At 43.4% G+C, this 23579-nt stretch overlaps 2 protein-coding genes across 2 annotated transcripts in view; one reads left to right on the forward strand and one right to left on the reverse strand.

Moving 5' to 3' along the window:
• DCTN6 (dynactin subunit 6) lies at positions 1 to 13380 on the reverse strand. The gene is made up of 7 exons (XM_056568874.1): positions 13145 to 13380; positions 8601 to 8665; positions 7285 to 7390; positions 3284 to 3372; positions 2834 to 2881; positions 1283 to 1425; positions 1 to 285 (listed from the first exon to the last, which is right to left on the reverse strand). The coding sequence occupies exons 1-7, from the start codon at positions 13363 to 13365 to the stop codon at positions 187 to 189; spliced, it is 771 nt and encodes a 256-aa protein (XP_056424849.1). The 5' UTR covers positions 13366 to 13380; the 3' UTR covers positions 1 to 186.
• The window catches only part of MBOAT4 (membrane bound O-acyltransferase domain containing 4), a 26838-nt gene continuing 13056 nt past the window's right edge, over positions 9798 to 23579 (forward strand). Inside the window, exon 1 of the mRNA XM_056568873.1 lies at positions 9798 to 10309. The gene's annotated coding sequence lies outside the window, so the exon portion shown is untranslated. The remainder of the gene's footprint in view (positions 10310 to 23579) is intronic.

Raw genomic sequence — 23579 nt, forward strand, 5'->3', positions numbered from 1 at the left:
TAATTTACCAGCTGATGCAGTTATTTTATTAGGAATGAAAAAAGCAAGGTCCATAATACATCTCTGTGCTTTTATCTATATTTGTGGCACATATGATAAGATACTATAAATAAATAGCATGGCAAACAATAGTATATAAAGTAAACACATGGGGAGCACAATGTAATGATGCAGGATAGGGATGCATCAGTTTTTAATTGAAGCGTTGCTGAGTTTTGTCGTCTTCTTGAGGTGGTGATAATTTGGAAGAATCTTCATCAAGAAGTCTAGCTGCAATGTCTGTGGCTGTATGACCAAGAAGAAAAACACAAGTCTCAACTTCTCGCTATAAAGATTAATACAAATCTATGTTCTGGTTAACAGCACTGTCAGTAAACTGCTGTAAAATCACAGTATAACCTGCAGTGTGCAGCATTTTTGTGCCAGTATAGTAGTTTACTGCAGCATTCAGATGTATAGTAGTAAATGGGATTTTACAAAATGTTGTTAAAAACTATAGCATAGCCTATTGGTTTATTGTAGTTTTGCCTACTGTGCCTCCAAAAGAGAAGGTCTCAGAGTTACATAGGTTTTATAGGATTTTGATACTGATGGCCTAGTTTTATGTAAGCCATCAATATTAGATTGGTGGAGTTTGACTCCCACCACTGAGCAGCTCACTAAAGGGATTTCCCATAGTGTATCCCTTATTGTTTACCAGGCAAAGTGGTGTACATCATACACTGTGTCTAGCAGTACTGGATACCAAATCTGTGGTGTTGACGGAGATACAGTACTCAGTGATCATGGGGTTGCTGTAAGTTGGACCCAGTTGCTGATCTTATATTGAAGGCCTATCAAACTTAATGCCCTAGAAAACCCCTTTAAAATTTAAAGGGGTAGTCCCACCTTAGACACTTCTAGCATATTCACAGGATATGCTGTAAATGTCTGATAGACGCGGATCTGCACTTATGACCTGCACCTATGTTGGGAATATGTGCCTTCTAACCATCTCTCCCGGTAAAGTGGCTGATGGCCATCATATTCAGGCAAAGAATAGATTGAGAGGTGGCCATGTGAACCCCATGATTCAATCTCCACCAGAATGCATTAACCTCTTTACTAAGAAGAAAGGAGGTCAGGATACCCATACCTGAGGTTTCAGTAGATGGGACCTTCATCAATCAGAAGTGTATGACATATTCTGTAGATACAACCCTTTATTGTAAAGACTGTGTTCACAATAGTAATGGTGTGACTCTGCAGCAGATAACTTGTACCCATCTATCACGGTACCCACCTGGGGGCGCTCTGTCTGTACTCTACGTAGACAGTCAGATCCGTATATGACCGTATTCTCTGGGATAAGCTCACACGAGTCCACCTGGCAGCAAGCACCAATTATACAGCCACTGGTTAATATGACGTTTCTACCTACATAAGCTAAGAAAGAAGCAGACAGCTTAATAAGATTAAACATGTCACTAAATATATTATCACTTTTACCATACTAACATCATGAGTTAATACACATTTGTTTGCTGGGTTTCACACACAGCTTTTTGTGGCAGTTTTTGGAGCCAAAGACAGAAGTGGCTTCAAAAGGATAGAGAAAAAAAAAAGGAATACTTATACTTCTCCTTCCTGCTGGATCCATTTCTGGCTTTGGCAAAAAAACTGAATGAAAAACTGCCACAAAAAGCTGTGTGTTAACACGTACGCAGATTTGCTGCGCAGGATTTTCTGCTGCAGATTTCAATGTAAACTAAATGACTGAGCACAGCTTCTAATATGCAGTTACAAATCCTGCGCATCAAATCTGCGCAGGATCCTGTACGCGTGACCGTACCCTAAGTTATGGTCCCACTTATCGCTTATGCAGCGTATTTCACACTGTGCAAAATCATCTGCAGCAGCGGGAAATATGCTGCATATTTTCAGATGATTATGCACACAGAGCTAGCTGGTGGCAGCCCTGCATTTTTAGTGAAGATTGGAGAGGAAGCCGCGTGCTGACATGACTGTGACGTGCGGCCTCGCCTTCAATCTTCACTGAAAACGCAGGGTTGCCACCAGCTAGCTCTGTGTGCATAATCATCTGAAAATATGCAGCATATTTCCCGCTGCTGCAGATGATTTTGCACAGCGTGAAATATGCTGCGTAAGGGGTAAGTGGGTCCATACCCTAAAAATTCTTTAAAGGAATGCTGATCTATGAGATTGGTGATTGTATTGGTGCTGTAGTTAGGGTGCATTCACACCACATTTTTGCAATACAGTTCCCGTATCAGGTTTTTGATGAAAAACGGATTCCTCAAAACGTGTGTACAAATTTGAACCCATATACGGTTTGAAAAAATGATGTCTGGTTGCATCCGCTTTTTAATTAAAAAAACTTAAATGTTTTTAACTTTTCACTCCATTATGAATAAAGTTTCCCTAGTTTGATTGCAATTCCAAGAAAAAAAACTGTGCAAAAAGTATGGTGCAAACCGGATGGAACCGTACGCACACACGGTTCTGTATGGTTCCCATAGACTCCCATGTAAAAAAAAAAAAAAAAAACACAACATATACAGTTTCAATACGGTTTTTTACCCGGACCAAAAACCGTAGTAGGCTATGGTTTTGGGTACGGGAAAAAACAGACAAAACCGTGCAAAACGCACACAACCTGATGCATCTTTTGGCATACAGTTTTCAATGGAGAGTCAATGCATACGGTTTTCAAAACGGTTCCATACAGTTTTCAAATTAAAAACGTATACGAGAACTGTATTGCAAAAATGTGGTGTGAATGCAGCCTTAGCCTGTCTAAAATGTCCTAAGATTGAAAATGTGGACAGCTTACCTTTGGATTCAATTACATTGTTATCTCCCATCTTCATTGCTTGAGAATCTACATAGACGTTAAAGGTATTTATATAATAAAATAAGCAAAAAAAAAAAAGAGTATGCTAGGTACAGAACTATTACCAGGGACAGTACTGCAGACTACATAATTACATGACATTATTATATGAGGTTACTGTATGTTGGTACGTTCACGCTCCGAAACTCACATCCAGCAGAAGCATAAATAATGTGAAGCTAAGGAATGTAAACCAAGTCAGACTGAGTTGTAATTCCTGGATTTAAAGAAGATAATCCACCTTGTGTATTGGGTTCCTAGTAGGAAGGGAGCGTCAGCTACCATTGGAATGCCTCCCCTTATCTTACCCACTAGAATCTATACACAGTATATACACACACTTAATCCTCCTAGATCTATATTCTTCAAGTGCATATAAGAAAAGGATACAGCATCCAACTTCAAAGACATTGTTGGTGCCAATGATCATGGCTTTTGGCTCTACATCTTCGGAGTCAGGTGCAATGTTTTCTGGAAAACTGTAAAGGTGAATCAGAGGAATATTTTACATTAAATCTCAATACCAAGTACCATAGTCTTCTGTATATGAGCACAATTTCCTCTCCTGTCATAATAAGGTGCTACAACCTGGTGTTAGTAAAATGTCCAGCCTGTGTGAGGGGGTGCTCAAACACAGCAAAAGGGCAACTCTCCAAATACACTACAGTAGCAGAATAGTGCACCTGTCTGGTACTGTAAGAAATAGTGGGCTGTCTGCTACTGTAAGAAATCTCCATTTTTTTATGTAACCAAATGAAGCTGGTTGATGGAGGTGGTATTGTTTTATTTGTGAGCACGAAAAAAAAATCCCTTTAAATGGGTACTAGTTAAACAGATTTGTAAATGACTTCTATTTAAAAATCTTAATTCTTCTAGTACTTATCAGCCGCTGTATGTTCCATAGGAAGTTCCTTTTTTTTTTTTAATTTCCTTTCTGTCTGACCACAGTGCTCTCTGCTGACACCGCTGTCCATTTTTGTAACTGTCCAGAGCAGGATAGGTTTGTTATGGGGATTTGCTCCTACTCTGGACAGTTCCTAAAATGAACAGAGGTGTCAGCAGAGAACACTGTGGTCAGACAGAAAGGAAATTCAAAAAGAAAAGAACTTCCTCTGGAACATACAGCAGTTGATAAGTACAGGAATGATTAAGATTTTTAAATAGAGAATTTACAAATCTGTTTAACTTTCTGGCACCAGTTAATAAAAAATATATATTTTTTTGCAGTGGAGGATCCATGACTTCCTCCCCACCCCTCCTTGCCTTAATCTTGACTGATTCATATACAGGGCTTGTCTTTCAGCATAGACTCTATGACACTTGACAGATTCCCCTTCATTCCTTAAGGACACAGGGCGTACCTGTATGCCCTGCACCAGCTCCCCTTCTATGAATTGGACTCATAGTGGGGTGGTCCTGAGTCTAATGCCAGACATCACCGAATGCAGTGATTCCCAGCATTTCCTCCTTACCAACATTGATCGCGACATCTATAATGAAAGTAAAACAGTCCTTGCGGCTCAGCGGAGCTGATCAGGACCCCCTTGGTAAAACCGCGGTGTCCCGATCAGCTGGGAGGTCGGCGAGAGGGCACTTACCTGCCTCCTTGCCGTCTGATCAATGATCTGATGCTCCAGCTAGGCTGGAGCATGGCAGGCAGGCAGGAACAATGGAGCACCTATAACAATGATCAATGCTATGCTATGGCATAGCACTGAACAGGGTATGCAATCCAAGGATTGCATGTAATAATGGGGAATAAAAAAAACAGTGAAAAAAAGTATTAAAAAAAGTTAATAAATGTGAATTGACGCCTTCCCTAAAAAAAAGTTTCAATCACCCCCTTTTCCCATTATAAAAACGTAAATAAAAAATGTAAGCAAGTGTACATGTAAAAAATTACCAAAGTCCAAAATTGCATATTTTTGGTCACTTTGAATACCGTAAAAAAAATGTATAAAAGACGATCAAAAAGTCTCATCAAAACAAAAATGGTATCGATACAGATCACAGCGCAAAAAATGAGCCCTCATACAGCCCTGTATGCAGAAAAAAAAAAAGGTATAGGGGTCAGAAGAAGACAATTTTAAACATACAAATTTTGGTGCATGTAGTTATAATTTTTTTAAAGTAGTAAAATAAAACTTATATAAATTGTGTATCCTTGTAACCGTATGGACCTACAGAATAAAGAAAAAAAGTGTCACATTTTTATCGAAAAGTGCACTGCAGAGAAATGGAAGCCGCCAAAAATTACAAAATGGCGTTTTTTGTTTTATTTTTATTTTGTCCTACAAATTTTTTTTCAGTTTTTTCCGTAGATTCTGTGGTGAAATGCTCAAGTCATTACAAAGTACAATTGGTAGAGCAAAGAACAAGCCATCATAAGTCTGAAGGTGGAAAACGGAAAGCGATATGATTTTTAGAAGGTGAGGAGGAAAAAACGAAAGTGCGAAAATGAAAAAACCTTGAGTCCATAAGGGGTTGTCTAATGATAAAAATACCCTGAATAGGTAGAGAATTGGGCACCCCCACAGTCCTCTTTACCCTGCTCAAAAAGCCATACATGGATGAGGCATCTCCTATTCTGCCCTACATTACTTCTATTCTTATGGCTTTTTATTGCATTCCCTGCCAATTGAATGGGTGCACAATATTGTGTTAATTATTTAAGAGAATCAGCGTCCCCTGTACTAACTTGTTGGTAAAGGCTAATGTGGGCGATGCGGATGACACCTGTCGTTACCTTTTTTCATTTTATGACTCCGTTCATGAGATATGATTGAAAATTGACATTAGGTGGCTTAATGCACTTAAGGTGTCCCCTAGCCCTGAGATGCAGTGATATTGCTGGCCCGCTTCTATACGGTGAATGCCATATTCATATGAATATGTCCCTGACCCTGGGAGATCTCTCTCATGCACAGTGATATCTGAAGTACTGCCAGCTCAGAGTTACAAGCGAGAAGCGGCAAGCTATGCACAAAAGAGATCTCCCAGGACAGGGAAATAAATATTAATGAAGGGGGCGTTTAAGGGTACGTTCACACCTGGCGAATAGGCAGCATATTTCACACTGCGCATAATCTGCAGCAGCAACGGGAAACATGCTACGTATCCCTCGCTCACCATACACACAAGGCTTTCCGGCGGCAGTCCTATGTGTGTAGTCAGTGTTTTGGAGGAGGAGTCGCCCGTCACAGTCACACGGCTCTGCCTCCAAAACTCACTGCACACATAGGGCTGCTGCCGGAAAGCCTTGTGTGTATGGTGAGCGAGAGATTCGTAGCATATTTCCCACTGCTGCTGCAGATTTCGCGCAGCGTGAAATACGCTGCCTATATGCTATGTGGGAAAGTGCCCTAAAGGGGTACGCCGATGGAAAACAATTTTATTTTAAATCAACTGGTGCCAGAAAGTTAAACAGATTTGTAAATTAGTTCACACAAGAAGTAGCGAGGCCGGGCACCCTCCCATGGTGCGGTGCAAGCTAAACGGAAATCTCCTGACCTGTGGCAACAGATCAAGGTGTGCTGGGTCGGGCTATCCCCATACAAACAACCAATCCAATCACAATCTAACTGCAGTAAAGGTAGGAAGAAAACGGAGCACAGACCTTTAGTTGTTGAAGTTCAGGAGCTTCTTTATTGAAGTCTAGGGGACACCATGTGCTGGGGGAGCAGGATGCCGGACAGTTCGTGGGCTACGACCGTATCGCGCTTCAGCACTTCATCTGGAGGGCCAGATGAAGCTCTGAAGCGCGATACGGTCGTAGCCCACGAACTGTCCGGCGTCCTGCTCCCCCAGCACATGATGTCCCCTAGACTTCAATAAAGAAGCTCCTGAACTTCAACAACTAAAGGTCTGTGCTCCGTTTTCTTCCTACCTTTACTGCAGTTAGATTTGTAAATTACTTCTATTAAAAAATCTTAATCCTTCCAGTACTTAGCTGCTGTATGCTCCACAGGAAGTTCTTTTCTTTTTTAATTTATTTCCTGTCTGACACCTCTGTCCGTGTCAGGAACTGTTCAGAGCAGGAGAGGTTGCAGGATAGGTTTGCTATCGGGAATTTACCCTACTCTGGACAGTTCCTGACATGGACAGAGGTGTCAGCAGAGAGCACTGTGGTCAGACAGAAAAGAAATTCAAAAAGAAAAGAAATTCCTCTGAAGCATACAGCAGCTGATAAGTAATGAAAGGATTAAGATTTTTACATAGAAGTAATTTATAAATCTGTTTTTATATAAAGAAGGTAAAGTACTACATAATGGAACACAACTGCCTAAAGCCTGCACAGATCTTCCCAATAAATGGGGCTTTGCAATACTTTCTTCACTGGCACCATATTGTACAAAGGACAACCTATGCCCTCTATTGCTTCCAGTGCATACCTGTTTCTTATAAATGCCTGCTCCTCGATCAAGTTGCCTTCCCCAATAATGATGGGCCCTGCTTCAGCATATATACGAGCTTTAGGGTGAACTACTGTCCTGGGTCCTGAAAAAAATTGAATGAGCAAATGCATAGGAAACAGAGGGAAAAAAAACTAAGCAAAGATTAAGTATCTATGTCCTATAAAAGATTGTATGGTATCCTTATCACGCGTATACCGACAAACACCCTATATACATCTTTCTCTACATTAAACTAAAGTCAAATAATGTGAATAAACAGAATATGTCAGCAGGAAACATAAAAAAGGAGGTATAAATACAGAATATGACTACACAGGGCTTTGTCTGTAACCATGGAAACACAAAGTTCTGCAAAATGGTAGGTAAAAATAAAAGGTACAGTATATCCAGGTTATTTAGCTAGGCTGTCCACATAATATTTCTATACTTTAAGGGGTGGTCTGGGAAATTGAACGTATCAGGCACGTAGCCCCTATGCTATGCACAGGATAGAAGGTGTCTGACTGCTGGGACCCCGCAAGATCTCCTGCACAGGGCCCTGTCTACTTATCTATCCTCGGCATGCTTCAGCCCCCACCTTCCTGAACAAGTGAAAGTGATGGCCCATTCAGCCAATCACCGGCTGAGGCAGGACATGATTGACTGAGTGGGCTGTCACTTGCACTTGTTCAGGAAGGTGGGGGCCAGAGTGCTCCGAGAATGGGTAAGTAGATGGGGACCTGTACAGGAGAGGGGGGGGGGGGGGGTGGGTTGGGACAGCAGTCAGATCCCCAAGAGATCAGACACTTATCCTCTATGCTGTGGATAGGGGATAAGTGTCTGATATGTTCAGTTCCCAGGACTACTCCTTTAATTGTTCTCAAAGTAGTGTAAGAACATAAAAAAACATAAAAGAACAAAAACAACTCAGCAATGATCTGCCGAGTGATTCTTGTTTTCCACCCCAGTGTTCACTGAGCCAATCAGTAGCCGAAAAAGTAACCCCTTCAGCCAGTGACCGGTTGTGCAGGCACTTTCTGTGTGTCAGGAGGGAGAAGTGCTCTGCACCAGGGAGGATCGGTGGCAAGTAGTATTTTTTTTATGTTTTTCCCCACCTTGAGCAACATTACATATAGAAAAAATATTCAAACAACCCCTTTTAATTTAGCTTGGCAAAAAATGGTGGAAAAGATGTATCCAGCCTGAAGAACGAATGTCTTCTACCAATAATACAATGATCAGCCAAGCCTGCAAATATGTGAGACAGCTCTATAGTTCCCCAAGTAACTACCCATGGCTGTGCATACACTTACCTATCGTGACATCTCCTTTAATTTCACTTTCCACACAGACCACCGCTCCAGGGGCAATTTTAACACTGAAATTAAAAGAGTTTTCAAAAATCAGGACAACGAAAATATAGCAACAACAAATTCCAGCTGTCATTTCCTGGTGATCTGTGTGGTAACAACTAAGGCTGCATTCACACCTCGTTTTCACTGTACGGGTGCTGGATCCAGCTGGGGGAGGGGAAAAAAAATCGGCGTTCCCGTACCCCAACCGGACCGGCCCTGAAATCCATTTACTTTAATGAGCCGACCGGAGACAAACAGTGACTCTGGTCGGCTCATTTTTTTTTTACCCTTATCCGATTTTGTGACCGGACCTAAAACCGTAGAACTATGGTTTTGGGTACAGTCAGGAAACCGGATACGGGTCACAAATGAGCCAACCAGAGTCACCATATGACCACGGTCGGCTCATTAAAGTAAATGGATTTCAGCGCTGGTCTGGCTGGGGTACGGGGGCACCTTGTTTTGCCCTCCCCCCAACCAGCAACCGTAGGCTGAAAATGAGGTGTGAATGCAGCCTAAGTTAGCCACAATAAGGATGTATTCACACACACCGGATCCAATAAATCCTTAGTGGTGGACTTTGCAAAGCAGTCAAAAATACATAAGAACTGCCTTGCAAAATTGCGCATTTTACAACTTTGAATCTGGAGCGGATCGTGTGTGTGAATGCGCCCCTAAGGGGTTCAGGCAGAGGGCCAGATTACAGATCTGTGTGACGCAGATACCTACACAAATCTATTTAGCTCTATCTGCTCTGAATCTCGTAACTGTCCCATCACGTGCTGACTTCATGCTACATTCACATTGTGTTTTTGTACCTGTTTTGCTGTTTCTGTTGCACTCCATTTCATTTTGCTGTGTTCAAAAACGCCGTCAACCACGCTATGGTGAAAACAGATCCTTTACTATTGTTTTTTATTTTATATTAGTACAGAATGGGATACAGCAGCATTCATTTTTTTTAGCACCCGTTAGGCTAGGATTCCACTTGGTTTTTTTCTGGCAGTTTTTAAGCCAAAGTCAGAAGTGGATCCATGAGGGAGGAGAAGTATAAATCCTTCCTTTATATGTCCTATTCCTTTTGAATACACTTCTGGCTTTGGCTCATAAACTGCAGTGGCAGTATTCCAAAAACTGCCAGAAAAAAAACCACGTGGAAACTTAGCCTCAATGTTAAACAGGAACAAAAGAATGTAGTAGCCTACAGGGATATTGTAGTGATAATAATAATAGTAGTACTCCTTGTAGATCAGACTATAGTCCTGTACGGTGATCAGGGTGCCCCTGACAAAGCTCACAGTAGCAAAACGTCTGTTGGGGTAGGTACGCATGGACTTGGCACCACACATAGTTGTAAGATTTTTGCCTTGCCTGTACCTTAGGATTTTCTAGCATTACCTTAGTAACCTGTTTACCACTGCAGCCTATTTATTTGTTATTTCATATACTTTGGGTACATTTTTGGTTCTAATTTCTGCCTGTATTCTGTATATACATCCTGAGTTTCTGTGTTCACGTTACCTCTATTGTTTAATAAAGGTATATTTTGTTTAAACTTAGTTTGCATGTGTGCACTCCTTTATATAAGTTTTTTTTTCTTTTTATAGCGCTTTACGACGGCAGCACCCAGAGCACCTACAGCTAACTAATCTACGGCCATTAGACAGGTATGCTGTGTGCGTCAGGCCTTATGCAGGGGAGCAAATGTAACATACAGATGACTATTCATTCACCCCATACTGATACACATCTTTTCACATTAATACAACTTATTAAGAGGAAAAGATGATAAGGCTTCTGTAAAGTACCAGTCACACTAGAAGCCTACTGGTCTTGTCCACATCAGGTCTACTACCCAGCACATTCTAAGCCAGTGTCTCCCAACCAGGGTGCCTACTGCTGTTGCAAAACTACAACTCTCAGCATGCCCGGACAGTCGAAGGCTGTCCGGGCACGCTAAGAGTCAGTTTTGCAACAGCTGGAGGCACCCTGGTTGGGAGACACTGCTCTAAGTAGTACTACACAGCCTGGTGCATGATCAGACTGCACAGACAAGACCAACAAACTGTCAGCGTGGTGCACTACACGTAAAGTAATAACACTGAGCATACGTCTTCTAAATATTAGGTGTGTAAGTCGATGTCCCGCAGTGTCCTGCACCAGTGCTCTCTCCTTAGTATCATTCTTCTACTGGCAAGTATAGGGGTCTCCGGAAGACAGGATCCCCCTCTAATAATTAAAAAATTCCTATAAGTGTAAAAACTCCAAATTAATTTTATTATTATTTTTATAACATCTTTTTTAACATTTTTTTTTTTAGCATCCTCTTCACTGATACATAAAACATCAGCACATCACATGACCTGTGACATCACTACCACCTCCAGTCAGCGCGGTTTGTCGTCACAAGCCATAAGCTAAGTAAACAGGGTCATGTGATCAGTGTGTGCGTTTCTAGATCAAATCGCCCCCTTCTTAAGAAGTGAATGACAGCTTTAGTTATAATCCAGGACTCTATTCACACCAGGTTCTCACTGTTGATTCGGTAAGGATTTTTGGTGACCAATACATTAACCCCTCGAGATACGATGGCCTCGACATACGTTATTTTCAACTTACGATGGCCTCTCAGAGGCCATCATATCTTGAAAGCAGTATCGACATACAATACTTTTTGTCGGGCCATCATGAAAATAAAACGGTTCTCCGGCGGCGCTGGTTGCTACACCTGCCGCCGTTCCGGGCTGTTTCAACCGCGGAGGAGCGGAGCTTCAAATCTCGCGGGTATGTCATGTGAAGTTACATCGTCACATGACATTGCCACATAGTGACTGTCTGCTGTGGGCCAAGTGGTGAGTCCTCTCGCCGGCGCATTAACCCCCATGCACATTAACCCCAGAATCCCTTAACCTGTTAATGACCATGGACGTGTATACACGTCCATGTGCTGTTAACGGGGTATGGCGCGGGCTCCCGACTGGAGCCTGCGCCATACCGGGGGCCCCCAGCTGATTCCTGTAGCTGGGGGCATGCGGCGATAGCCGCGGCTGGCTATTAACGCTTTAGATCGCCGCTGTCAAAGCTGACAGCAGCGTCTAAAGGAAGCTTTGAACGCTCCCTGGTGGTCCAGTGGGGTAGATTGCTCCCCCCCCGCAGCGCGATGGCAGGTGGGAGATCCACTGTGGAGGTAGCCGGAGGGCTTACCTCATGTCCTATGCTGGCTGCTGTGCTCTGAATGATAAAGCCGGGCAGGACCAGGCTTTATCAATCGAGCACAGAGCACACAGATCAATATGGTTCTATGCAACCATATTGATCTGTATGAGGAACCCAATGATTCCTCCTAAGGGTACGTTCCCACACGGCGTATTTTGCTGCGTATTTGCTGCGTATTTGGTGCTGCGTATTTTCCTACCCATTGACTTCAACAGAGAAAATAAAATACGCAGCAGCAAATACGCAGCAAATACGCCGTGTGGGAATGTACCCTAAAAGTGTAAAAAAAAATAAAAAAAAAAAAAGTTTAAAAACACACACATTAACCCCTTCCTTATCATAAGTTTAAATCACCGCCCCCCCCCCTTTCCCAAATTCCATATAAAAATATATAAACATAATAAAAATAAACATATGTGGCATCGTCGCGTGCATAAATGTCCGAACTATAAAAATATATCGGTAAATTAAACCGCATGGTCAATGGCTTACATGTTAAAAAATTTCAAAAGTCCAAAATTGCATATTTTTGGTCACTTTTTATACAATAAAATTTTTTTATAAAAAGTGATAAAAAAGTCAGATCAAAACAAAATGGTACCGATACAAACTTCAGATCACGTCTCAGGAACCAATTACCAGTTTTCCATAGATATATGTACTCAACATATGATGGTCTCGGGGCTTTGGAACCAATTACCAGTTTTCCATAGACATTTGTACTCAACATATGATGGTTTCAACATACAATGGTGCTCCCGGAACCAATTACCATCATATGTTGAGGGACCACTGTATAGCTCAGTCTGCCCTAACTTGAGGAGCATCGGTCAGTGACTACCTGTATGCACTGGATTGGGACCTGGGCCTCACTGCATAGTCCAGTGTTTCCCAACCAGGGTGCCTCCAGGTGCTACAAAACTACAAGGCTGTCCGGGCATGCTGGGAGTTGTAGTTTTGCAACACCAGGAGGCCCCCTGGTTGGGAAACACTGGTATAGTCAGTCTGCAGGACAGAAGAGACACCTCACCCCACTAGAGACAATAGCCGGCACACTATACTCCAGTGTTTCCTATCCAGAGTGCCTCCAGCTGTTGCAAAACTACAACTCCCAGCATGCCCCGACAGCCTTCGGCTGTCGGGGCATGCCGGGAGTTGTAGTTTTGCAACAGCTGTGGAGCCCTGGTTGAGAACCCTGCTATACACTATATACAATACTGTAATCCGGGAGTAACACCCAGAGCCCGGCCCCCGCTTCCCCCCTGTGATCCCAGAGAAGCTGTCACCTTTTCTGCAGCTGGGCCTGCTTCAGGAGCTCCGCCATCTTTATGGGAGGGGGACCTGTGGTGAGCACACGATCATGTGATCGGTCACGTGTGTAAGAAAGGCATCGGGCTTGAGAGGATGTCACGTGACACGATGTAACTTCCCCCCCCCCCCGTTTACGATCCAGGGATATTTTGTTCGCCGGGTGTTTGTACTGTGCATATAGTAGAGAATGTGGCATTCGGTAGCGCAGTACTTATGTATAAAGTGGAGACTGAGCAAACATTTTGCCTAGGGACAGTGGATCGGTTGCCCATAGCAACCAATCAGATCGCTTCTTTCATTTTTAAAACGGCCTCTGCAAAATGAAAGCTGGAATCTGATTGGTTGCTATGGACAACCGCTGCAATATTTTTCTGCACAAGGTTTCATTATTCTCCCTTTAAGGCCCCTTTCACAGGACAGGGATCATCCTTCTTTTTTACTGCCGTTATTTTACAATAACGGATGGGAAAAAAACTGATGCAATAACTGGTAATAATGGATGATAACTGATGACCATCATCCATTATTTATAATGTATATTTTTTCTTAAGAAACCTGATGTTCTTCATCCGTTATCATCCTTTATCATCCGTTATTACCAGTTACATCTGTTTTTTTTCATATCAGGTTTCTAACCTTTTTTGTAAAGCTGTACTGAGCATGCTCAGTACAAAAAACAGATGTTAAAAAACCTGACAATAACTGATGATAACGGATGTTTTTTTTGAACATCCGGTTCCCATAGACTTCAATGTTAAATTTTAACGTCCGGTTTTTCACCATTTTTTTTGCCCTAACTTGAGGGGCATCGGTCAGTGACTACCTGTATGTACTGGATTGGGACCTGGGCCTCACTGTATAGGCCAGTGTTTCCCAACCAGGGTGCCTCCAGGTGCTACAAAACTACAACTCCCAGCATGCCCGGACAGCCAAAGGCTGTCCGGGCATGCTGGGAGTTGTAGTTTTGCAACACCAGGAGGCACGCTGGTTGGGAAACACCGGTATAGTCAGTCTGCAGGACAGAAGAGACACATAACCCCACTAGAGACAATAGCTGGCACACTATACCCCAGTGTTTCCTATCCAGGTGTTGCAAAACTACAACTCCCAGCATGCCCGGTTTCTTAAGAAACATCCGGTTCCCATAGACTTCAATGTTAAATTTTAACGCCCAGTTTTTCACCATCTTTTTTTTTTTTTGCCGGACCAAAAATTTGTGCATGCACCGTCTTTTGTGCCGGCAAAAATAACTGACATTGATAAAAACGGACATGTCTGATGCAAAAGGATGTTCAAAAATCCCATTGACATGAATGAGATTTTTTGCCGGCCATTTTCACAACTTTTTGCCGGGAGGTTTTTTACAGGATGATACCTGTAGTGTGAAAGGGGCCTTAGGCTAGGTTCACACTGTGGAATCTCCGGGCAGAACATTTCCGCCCGGAGCTTCCGAGTGCGGCCGCGCAGACACTGCAGTCTCCAATAGACCGCAATGTGTTCCGCCTGAACAGTGAGCAACGCCATTCTTCAGGCAGAAATTTTCAAGCGGATTTTTCTTTCACATATTTCGCTTCATAAATTCCGAAGTGTGAATTTGTGAACGGAAACCCATTCACTACACTATACATTTTAGTAAGCGGAATTTCTGGTGTGAACCTAGCCTTATGTGTATACAGTTCAGCTGAGTTGCTTGTAATGAGTGCACAGTAGAGCTGTGTTTGTTTGTATGTCCTGGGAAGACGGCAGAGCTGCATCACTTTGTATACTTGTTCACACAGCCGTTGTACTCTAGTAAATGGAGCTCTGTCGATCAGTCCATTAAAAGACTGTAAAATACTGATCCTTAACCCCTTAAGGACTCAGGGTTTTTCCGTTTTTGCACTTTCGTTTTTTCCTCCTTACCTTTTAAAAATCATAACCCTTTCAATTTTCCACCTAAAAATCCATATTATGGCTTATTTTTTGCGTCGCCAATTCTACTTTGCAGTGACATTAGTCATTTTACCCAAAAATGCATGGCAAAACGGAAAAAAAAATCATTGTGCGACAAAATCGAAAACAAAAGGCCATTTTGTAACTTTTGGGGGCTTCCGTTTCTACGCAGTGCATATTTTGGTAAAAATTACACCTTATCATTATTCTGTAGGTCCATACGGTTAAAATGATACCCTACTTATATAGGTTTGATTTTGTCGCACTTCTGGAAAAAATCATAACTACATGCAGGAAAATGTATACGTTTAAAAATGTCATCTTCTGACCCCTATAACTTTTTTATTTTTCCTTGTACGGGGCGGTATGAGGACTCATTTTTTGCGCCGTGATCTGAAGTTTTTATCGGTATGATTTTTGTTTTGATCGGACTTTTTGATCACTTTTTATTCATTTTTTAATGTTATAAAAAATGACCAAAATACGCTTTTTTGGACTTTGGAATTTTTTTGCGCGTACGTCATTGACCGTACGGCTTAATTAATGATATATTTTTATAGTCGGACATTTACGCACGCGGCGATACCACATATGTTTATTTATTTTATTTTTTTTACACTGTTTTATTTTTTTATGGGAAAAGGGGGGTGATTCAAACTTTTATTAGGGAAGGGGTTAAATGACCTTTATTAACACTTTTTATTTACATTTTTTTTGCAGTGTTATAGGTCCCATAGGGACCTATAACACTGCACACACTGATCTTCTACACAGATCACAGGCGTGTATTAACATGCCTGTGATCAGTGTTATCGGCGCTTGACTGCTCCTGCCTGGATCTCAGGCACGGAGCAGTCATTCGTCGATCGGACACCGAGGAGGCAGGTAAGAGCCCTCCCGGTGTCCGATCAGCTGTTCGGGACGCCGTGATTTCACCGCGGCGGTCCCGAACAGCCCGACTGAGCAGCCGGGATACTTTCAGTTTCACTTTAGAAGCGGCGGTCAGCTTTGACCGCCGCTTCTAAAGGGTTAATACCGCACATCGCCGCGATCGGCGATGTGTGGTATTAGCCGCGGGTCCCGGACGTTGATTAGCGCCGGGACCGATGCGATATGATGCGGGATCGCGGCGCGATCCCGCTTCATATCGCGGGAGCCGGCGCAGGACGTAAATATACGTCCTGCGTCGTTAAGGGGTTAATGGACCCCATCTAAAGGGGTACTCTGGTGAAAACCTTTTTTCTTTTAAATCAACTGGTGGCAGAAAGTTAAACATATTTGTAAATTACTTCTATTAAAAAATCTTAATCCTTCCTGTACTTATTAGCTGCTGAATACTACAGAGGAAATTCTTTTCTTTTTGGAATGCTCTCTGATGAGATCACGAGCACAGTTCTCTCTGCTGACGTTATTATAATGATAATAACGCTTTATTTATTGTTGTCCTTAGTGGGATTTGAACCCAAGGCAGCAGTGCTAACCACTGAGCCACCATGCTGCCCTTAGCATACATCTGCTATGCATGGTTGGTAAAATGGACAGAGATGTCAGCAGAGAGCACTGTGCTCGTGATGTCATGAGTTTTCTAAAAAGAAAGGACTTTCCTCTGTAGCATTCAGCAGCTAATAAGTACTGGAAGGATTAAGATTTTTTAACCCCTTAAGGACGGAGCCCATTTTCACCTCTAGGACGAAGCCCTTTTTTGCAAATCTGACCACTGTCACTTTAAACATTAATAACTCTGGAATGCTTTTAGTTATCATTCTGATTCCGAGATTGTTTTTTCGTGACATATTCTACTTTAACATAGTGGTAAAATTTTGTGGTAACTTGCATCCTTTCTTGGTGAAAAATTCCAAAATTTGATGAAAAAATTAAAAAATTTTCATTTTTCTAACTTTGAAGCTCTCTGCTTGTAAGGAAAATGGATATTCCAAATAATTTTTTTTTGGATTCACATATACAATATGTCTACTTTATGTTTACATCATAAAATTGACGAGTTTTTACTTTTGGAAGACACCAGAGGGCTTCAAAGTTCAGCAGCAATTTTCCAATTTTTCACAAAATTTTCAAACTCGCAATTTTTCAGGGACCAGTTCAGGTTTGAAGTGGATTTGAAGGGTCTTCATATTAGAAATACCCCATAAATGACCCCATTATAAAAACTGCACCCCCCAAAGTATTCAAAATGACATTCAGTAAATGTTTTAACCCTTTAGGTGTTTCACAGGAAAAGCAGCAAAGTGAAGGAGAAAATTCAAAATCTTCATTTTTTACACTCGCATGTTCTTGTAGACCCAATTTTTGAATTTTTACAAGGGGTAAAAGGAGAAAATGTATGCTTATATTTGTAGCCCAATTTCTCTCGAGTAAGCACATACCTCATATGTCTATGTAAAGTGTTCGGCGGGCGCAGTAGAGGGCTCAGAAGCGAAGGAGCGACAAGGGGATTTTAGAGAGTACGTTTTTCTGAAATGGTTTTTGGGGGGCATGTCACCTTTAGGAAGCCCCTATGGTGCCAGAACAGCAAAAAAAAAAACACATGGCATACCATTTTGGAAACTAGACCCCTTGAGGAACGTAACAAGGGATAAAAAAAAAAAAAAAAATTCACTAAAATGTGGGTTTCCCCCCAAATTTCTAATTTTTGCAAGGGTTAATAGCAGAAAAGACCCCCCAAAATTTGTAACCCCATCTCTTCTGAGTATGGAGGTACCCCATAAGTGGACCTGAAGTGCACTACTGGCGAACTACAATGCTCAGAAGGGAAGGCGTCATATTTGACTTTTTGAGAGCAAATTTTGCTCGGGGGGCATGTCGCATTTAGGAAGCCCCTATGGTGCCAGAACAGCAAAATAACCCCCACATGGAATACCATTTTGGAAACTAGACCCCTCACAGAATGTAATGAGGGGTACAGTGAGCATTTACCCCCCACTGGTGTCTGATAGATCTTTGGAACAGTGGGCTGTGCAAAATTTTTCATTTTCACGGACCACTGTTCCAAAGATCCGTCAGACACCTGTGGGGTGTAAATTCTCACTGCACCCCTTATTACATTCCGTGAGGGGTGTAGTTTTCAAAATGGGGTCACATGTGGGTGTGTTTTTTTTTTTTTGCGTTTGTCAGAACCGCTGTAACAATCAGCCACCTCTGTGCAAATCACCTCAAATGTACATGGCGCACTCTCCCTTCTGGGCCTTATTGTGCGCCCCCAGAGCACTTTGCGCCCACATATGGGGTATCTCCGTACTCGGGAGAAATTGTGTTACAAATTTTGGGGGGCGTTTTTCCCTTTTACCTCTTGTGAAAATGAAGTATAGGGCAACACCAGCATGTTAGTGTAAAAATTTAAATTTTTTTACACTAACATGCTGGTGTAGACCCCAACTGTTCCTTTTCATAAGGGGTAAAAGGAGAAAAAGCCCCCCAAAATTTGTTAGGCAATTTCTCCCGAGTACGGCGATACCCCATATGTGACCCTATTCTGTTGCCTTGAAATACGACAGGGCTCCAAAGTGAGAGCGCCATGTGCATTTGAGGCCTGAATTAGGGACTTGCATAGGGGTGGACATAGGGGTATTCTACGCCAGTGATTCCCAAACAGGGCGCCTCCAGCTGTTGCTAAACTCCCAGCATGCTTGGACAGTCAATTGCTGTCCAGAAATGCTGGGAGTTTTTGTTTTGCAACAGCTGGAGGCTCCATCTTAGAAACACTGCCGTACAATACGTTTTTCATTTTTATTGGAGAAGGGGGGTGGGGGGTGGGGGGGGGCAGTGTACGTGTGTGTATATGTAGCGTTTTACTCTTCATTTTATGTTAGTGTAGTGTTTTTAGGTTACATTCACACTGGCGGCAGATTACACTGAGTCTCCCGCTAGGAGTTTGAGCTGCGGCGGAAAATTTGCCGCATCTCAAATTTGCAGCGGGGAACTCACTGTAATCTGCCGCCAGTGTGAATGTAGCCTGTACATTCACACGGGAGGGGGGTCAAAACTACAACTCCCAGCATGCACTGACAGACCATGCATGCTGGGAGTTGTAGTTTTGCAACAGCTGGAGGCACACTGGCTGGAAAACCTTGAGTTAGGTTCTATGACCTAACTCAGTATTTTCCAACCAGTGTGCCTCCAGCTGTTGCAAAACTGCAACTCCCAGCATGTACTGATTGCGGAAGGGCATGCTGGGAGATGTAGTTATGCAATGGCTGGAGGCACGCAAGTACAACTCCCAGCATGCCAAGACAGCCTTATGCTGTTCCAGAATGCTGGGAGTTGTAGTTTTGCAAGATTTAGAGGGGTTCAAGTTGTAAATCACTGTCCAGTGGTCTCAAAACTATGGCCCTCCAGATGTTGCAAAACTACAACTCTCAGCATGCCCAGCCAGCAAACTGCTACAGTTTGAGACCACTTAGTGATCTACAACCTGAACCCCTCTAAATATTGCAAAACTACAAGTCCCAGCATGCCCACACAGCAAACAGCTGTCTGGGCATGCTGGGAGTTGTAGTTTTGCAACATCTGGAGGGCCACGGTTTAGAGACCACTGTAAACTGTGGCCCTCCGGATGTTGCTAGGGAACAACTCACCTAGCAGGACCCGGAAGCTGCCGCCGCCGCCGCCGCCACCGCACGTGGGGGATCCCCGCATGGAGGATCGCGATCCGGGATCCAGGTAGGGACCTTCGGCGCCGACCCTCCCTGGACGGTTCCCCCGTTTTGCCAGGACACCGATAGGTGGGCAAAGCGGGGGAACCGAACTTTAACCCCCCCTCCCCCGGTCTGCTATCGGTCGGTCGCTCGGCCGACCAATAGCAGGGATAGGAGGGGTGGCAACCCTGCCACCAAACTCCTATCCCTTTAGGGGGATCTAGGGTGTCTCGGACACCTACGATCCCTCTTATTTTCCGGGTCACCGGGTCACCAGTGACCCGTATGACCCGGAATCGTGCAGATCGCAGGTCTGAATTGACCTGCGATTTGCGCGCATCGCGGTCATGGGGGGGGTCTCAGGACCCCCCTCGGCGATGTGCCGGGATGCCTGCTGTTAGATAACAGCAGTCATCCCGGCCCGATCACCGCTACCGGTGACGCGGCGCTCCCGGAACCCCGCGACGTACATGTACGTCGCCGCGCGCCAAGTGACACTTCGCGACGCCATACATGTACGTCGCTCGTCGTGAAGGGGTTAATAGAAGTAATTTACAAATATGTTTAACTTTCTGCCACCAGTTGATTTAAAAGAAAAAAGGTTTTCACCGGAGTACCCCTTTAAGTCAGTGAGATCCATTGGGACCCAGCCGTGTCAGTTGTGCTACATTTAGTGCAAAAAAAAAAAAAAAAAGAGCAGAAAAGACCCAGATCGTGTCAGAGCACAGCGGCAGTGTGAACTTAGCCTAAGTCCTGTGTGTATTATCGTCAGTGGAATAAAAAATGATCGAATGGAATAAAAACATTAGTGTGAACAGAGCCGAACAGCCTCCCGTGCAGCGCCATACTCCAGTATGTTTGGTGTCTTCATACACAATGAGCGCCAGTGCACAAGCCGACCCACCATTACATTAAAAACAAAGGAGTCAGCTGCTGTTTTGGGGATTGCAGGTAGGCCTAGCGGTCAGACCCCCGCAATCTCACACTTGGAGCAGCTGCTTCTGTGCTTTTTAGACTATATTTATTATTTATGCCTGATCAAAAACTGTGGAATACACAATTTTCTGGTCTGGCCCAAAAAATGGACCACAAGCGGAAGTCTAAGGCTGCGTTCAGAACATGTTTTGGGCACATGGCAAGAGAATTTTAAAACTGCCTCTTGCTATGTCCCTGCAGGACCTGTGCCATACCCCATTCATTTTGATGAGGTGGCCGGAGTCAGCTAGTGACTATGATTGGCTTATTTTCCCAAGAGTATCCAGTTTTGTAACTGGACTGAAAGGCGCAGCAGACCATGGTTTTCAGTCCGGTTCAAAAACTGGATACAGTGGGAAATTGAGCCGACCGAAGTCAATGGCTGACTCCGGTCACCTCATTGAAATGAATGGGGTATGGCACGGGTCTGGCAGGGATACGGCAGGAGACAGTATGCCATATGACCTAAATGTAATGTGAATGCAATCTAACTAACAATAAAACTTAACATTACAATCTATAGTGCCTGGTGTGACCAGAACGGGTTCTGTTTCCATCTGTTTTTTGACCTTTCGGTTATGTCCGGTTTTCAAATTAAGCATACTGACAAGAATTACAACAGACAAAAACTGATGTAAACTGATCAGACAAAAAACTGAAGCAATGTTTTTTTTTACTGAACATGCAATTTTTAGTTTTTGTAAAAATCAGTTTAAATTAGTTTATCATCCATTCAATATATGATCCATTCAACTACATAAACTGACCGTGCCTAAATGGATCACAAATGCTGATGTGAATCTAGCCTTATACACATACACGATTTAGGCAATTTTGGCCTTTTGGTCCATCCTTTGAAAATTCTATGTAAATGTTAATGATGGCTGACAGCCAATATGACACAGAGATGTGGCCTTATCCTTGGGCTGTGTTTTTGGGACTCATTATCAGATGTAAAACATCCATTTCACATAATAGAAACAGCTATTTTTACCAATGAATTGCATTGAAGTCAATATGAAAACCATCTGTCAGTTCACAAGTAGTGTGGGGCTGTTCAGTGGGTAAAAAAAAATCTATACTCACCTGCCCTGATCCCCCAGAGCCTTGTTGCTATTGCTCCTTGTCCTGTCTTTTCATCTACTTTATATTAACATGTCACCACAGGACCTGCCTGCTCTGCCAATCTGTATTCACAGAGGGGGGTCAGTTACTGCAGGGATGGGGCATTACCAGGAAGTAGCCAAGAGTATCAATATCTGGGAGTGTCAGTGTGGCAGCTGTGGGGGATCAGGGTAGATGAGTATAGTTCCTTGTGATCCTCAGACAAGCCTGTGTTAGTAAATATTGCTGTTATAAAATAACATGTGCTGTTATAAAATAACATGGTAGGCTGGTTCTTCTCTTGAGCTGGTTATGGCAGCTTTGCTAATTGCAATTGATCATTTGATATAGCAAAAATAAATAAATAAAACAAATGAAAAAACTGCTAAAAATAAGTAAAAACTGTAAAAAAAAAAGTCTCAGAAAAGTCAAATAGAAGTTAATGTTAATGCACATTTATGCATATGTATGTATCCAACCACAGACTATGTTCCCACGTTGTATTTTAAGCTTTTTTATAGCTGTAAACCACTGAAAAAAATAATGGCCAAAAAGCAAAAAATTTTAGTTTTTAGCCTACAGGAAACAACCCAGCACACTATTGGAAACATAGCCTAATGGTACGTTCAGACAAGCGGATCCACAGCGTATTTTACGCTGCGGATCGGCCGTAGGGTTGCCACCCTGCCGGTATTTTACCGGCACAGCCGGTATTTTCATCTACATTCCGGGCTGTGCCGGTAAGTTTGGATGAAAAATACCGGCCATGCAATGGCCGGTATTTTTCATTCACTGACAGGGGCGGACGGAGCAGCATCCCCAGAAGAACACTGCTTTCATGACCGACCGTACAATGCCCAGGTCTAACACCAGCAGCCTGTGACAGGGAGAGCTCCGTGCGATGACAGGAAGAGATTGCACAGTGCTGGGGAGGGGGCGTGACCTCCTGTCTCCTCTCTCCCCCTCCCCCTCCTTCCCTCTGCCCCGTGCAGTCTTACAACCCTCCATAGGCAGAGCAGGGAGGGGAGAGGCCGTGTATTCTGTCTCCATCTGCAGCGCAGGGCGGGTGAGTGTCTGTGTATATATGTGTATGTGTCTGTGTATATATGTGTCTGTGTATGTGTCTCTATGTGTCTGTGTATATATATATGTGTGTGTGTGTGTAGGGGGGAGGGGGGGGGGGGGGGGGGGTAAACTGCCTAATCTGGGTGACATCTATGCTGCCTAATCTGGGGGACAACTATTCTGCCTAATCTGGGGGACAACTATTCTGCCTAATCTGGGGGACAACTATGCTGCCTGATCTGGGGGACAACTATGCTGCCTAATCTGGGGGACAACTATGCTGCCTAATCTGGGGGACAACTATGCTCCTAATCTGGGGGACAACTATTCTGCCTAATCTGGGGGACAACTATGCTGCCTAATCTGGGGGACAACTATTCTGCCTAATCTGGGGGACAACTATGCTGCCTGATCTGGGGGACAACTATGCTGCCTAATCTGGGGGACAACTATGCTGCCTAATCTGGGGGACAACTATGCTCCTAATTTGGGGGACAACTATGCTCCTAATCTGGGGGACAACTATGCTGCCTAATCTGGGGGACAACTATGCTGCCTAATCTGGGGGACAACTATGCTGCCTAATCTGGGGGACAACTATGCTGCCTAATCTGGGGGACAACTATGCTGCCTAATCTGGGGGACAACTATGCTGCCTAATCTGGGGGACAACTATGCTGCC

Source organism: Hyla sarda, chromosome 1 (assembly GCF_029499605.1).
Source record: "Hyla sarda isolate aHylSar1 chromosome 1, aHylSar1.hap1, whole genome shotgun sequence".
Classification (NCBI taxonomy): domain Eukaryota; kingdom Metazoa; phylum Chordata; class Amphibia; order Anura; family Hylidae; genus Hyla; species Hyla sarda.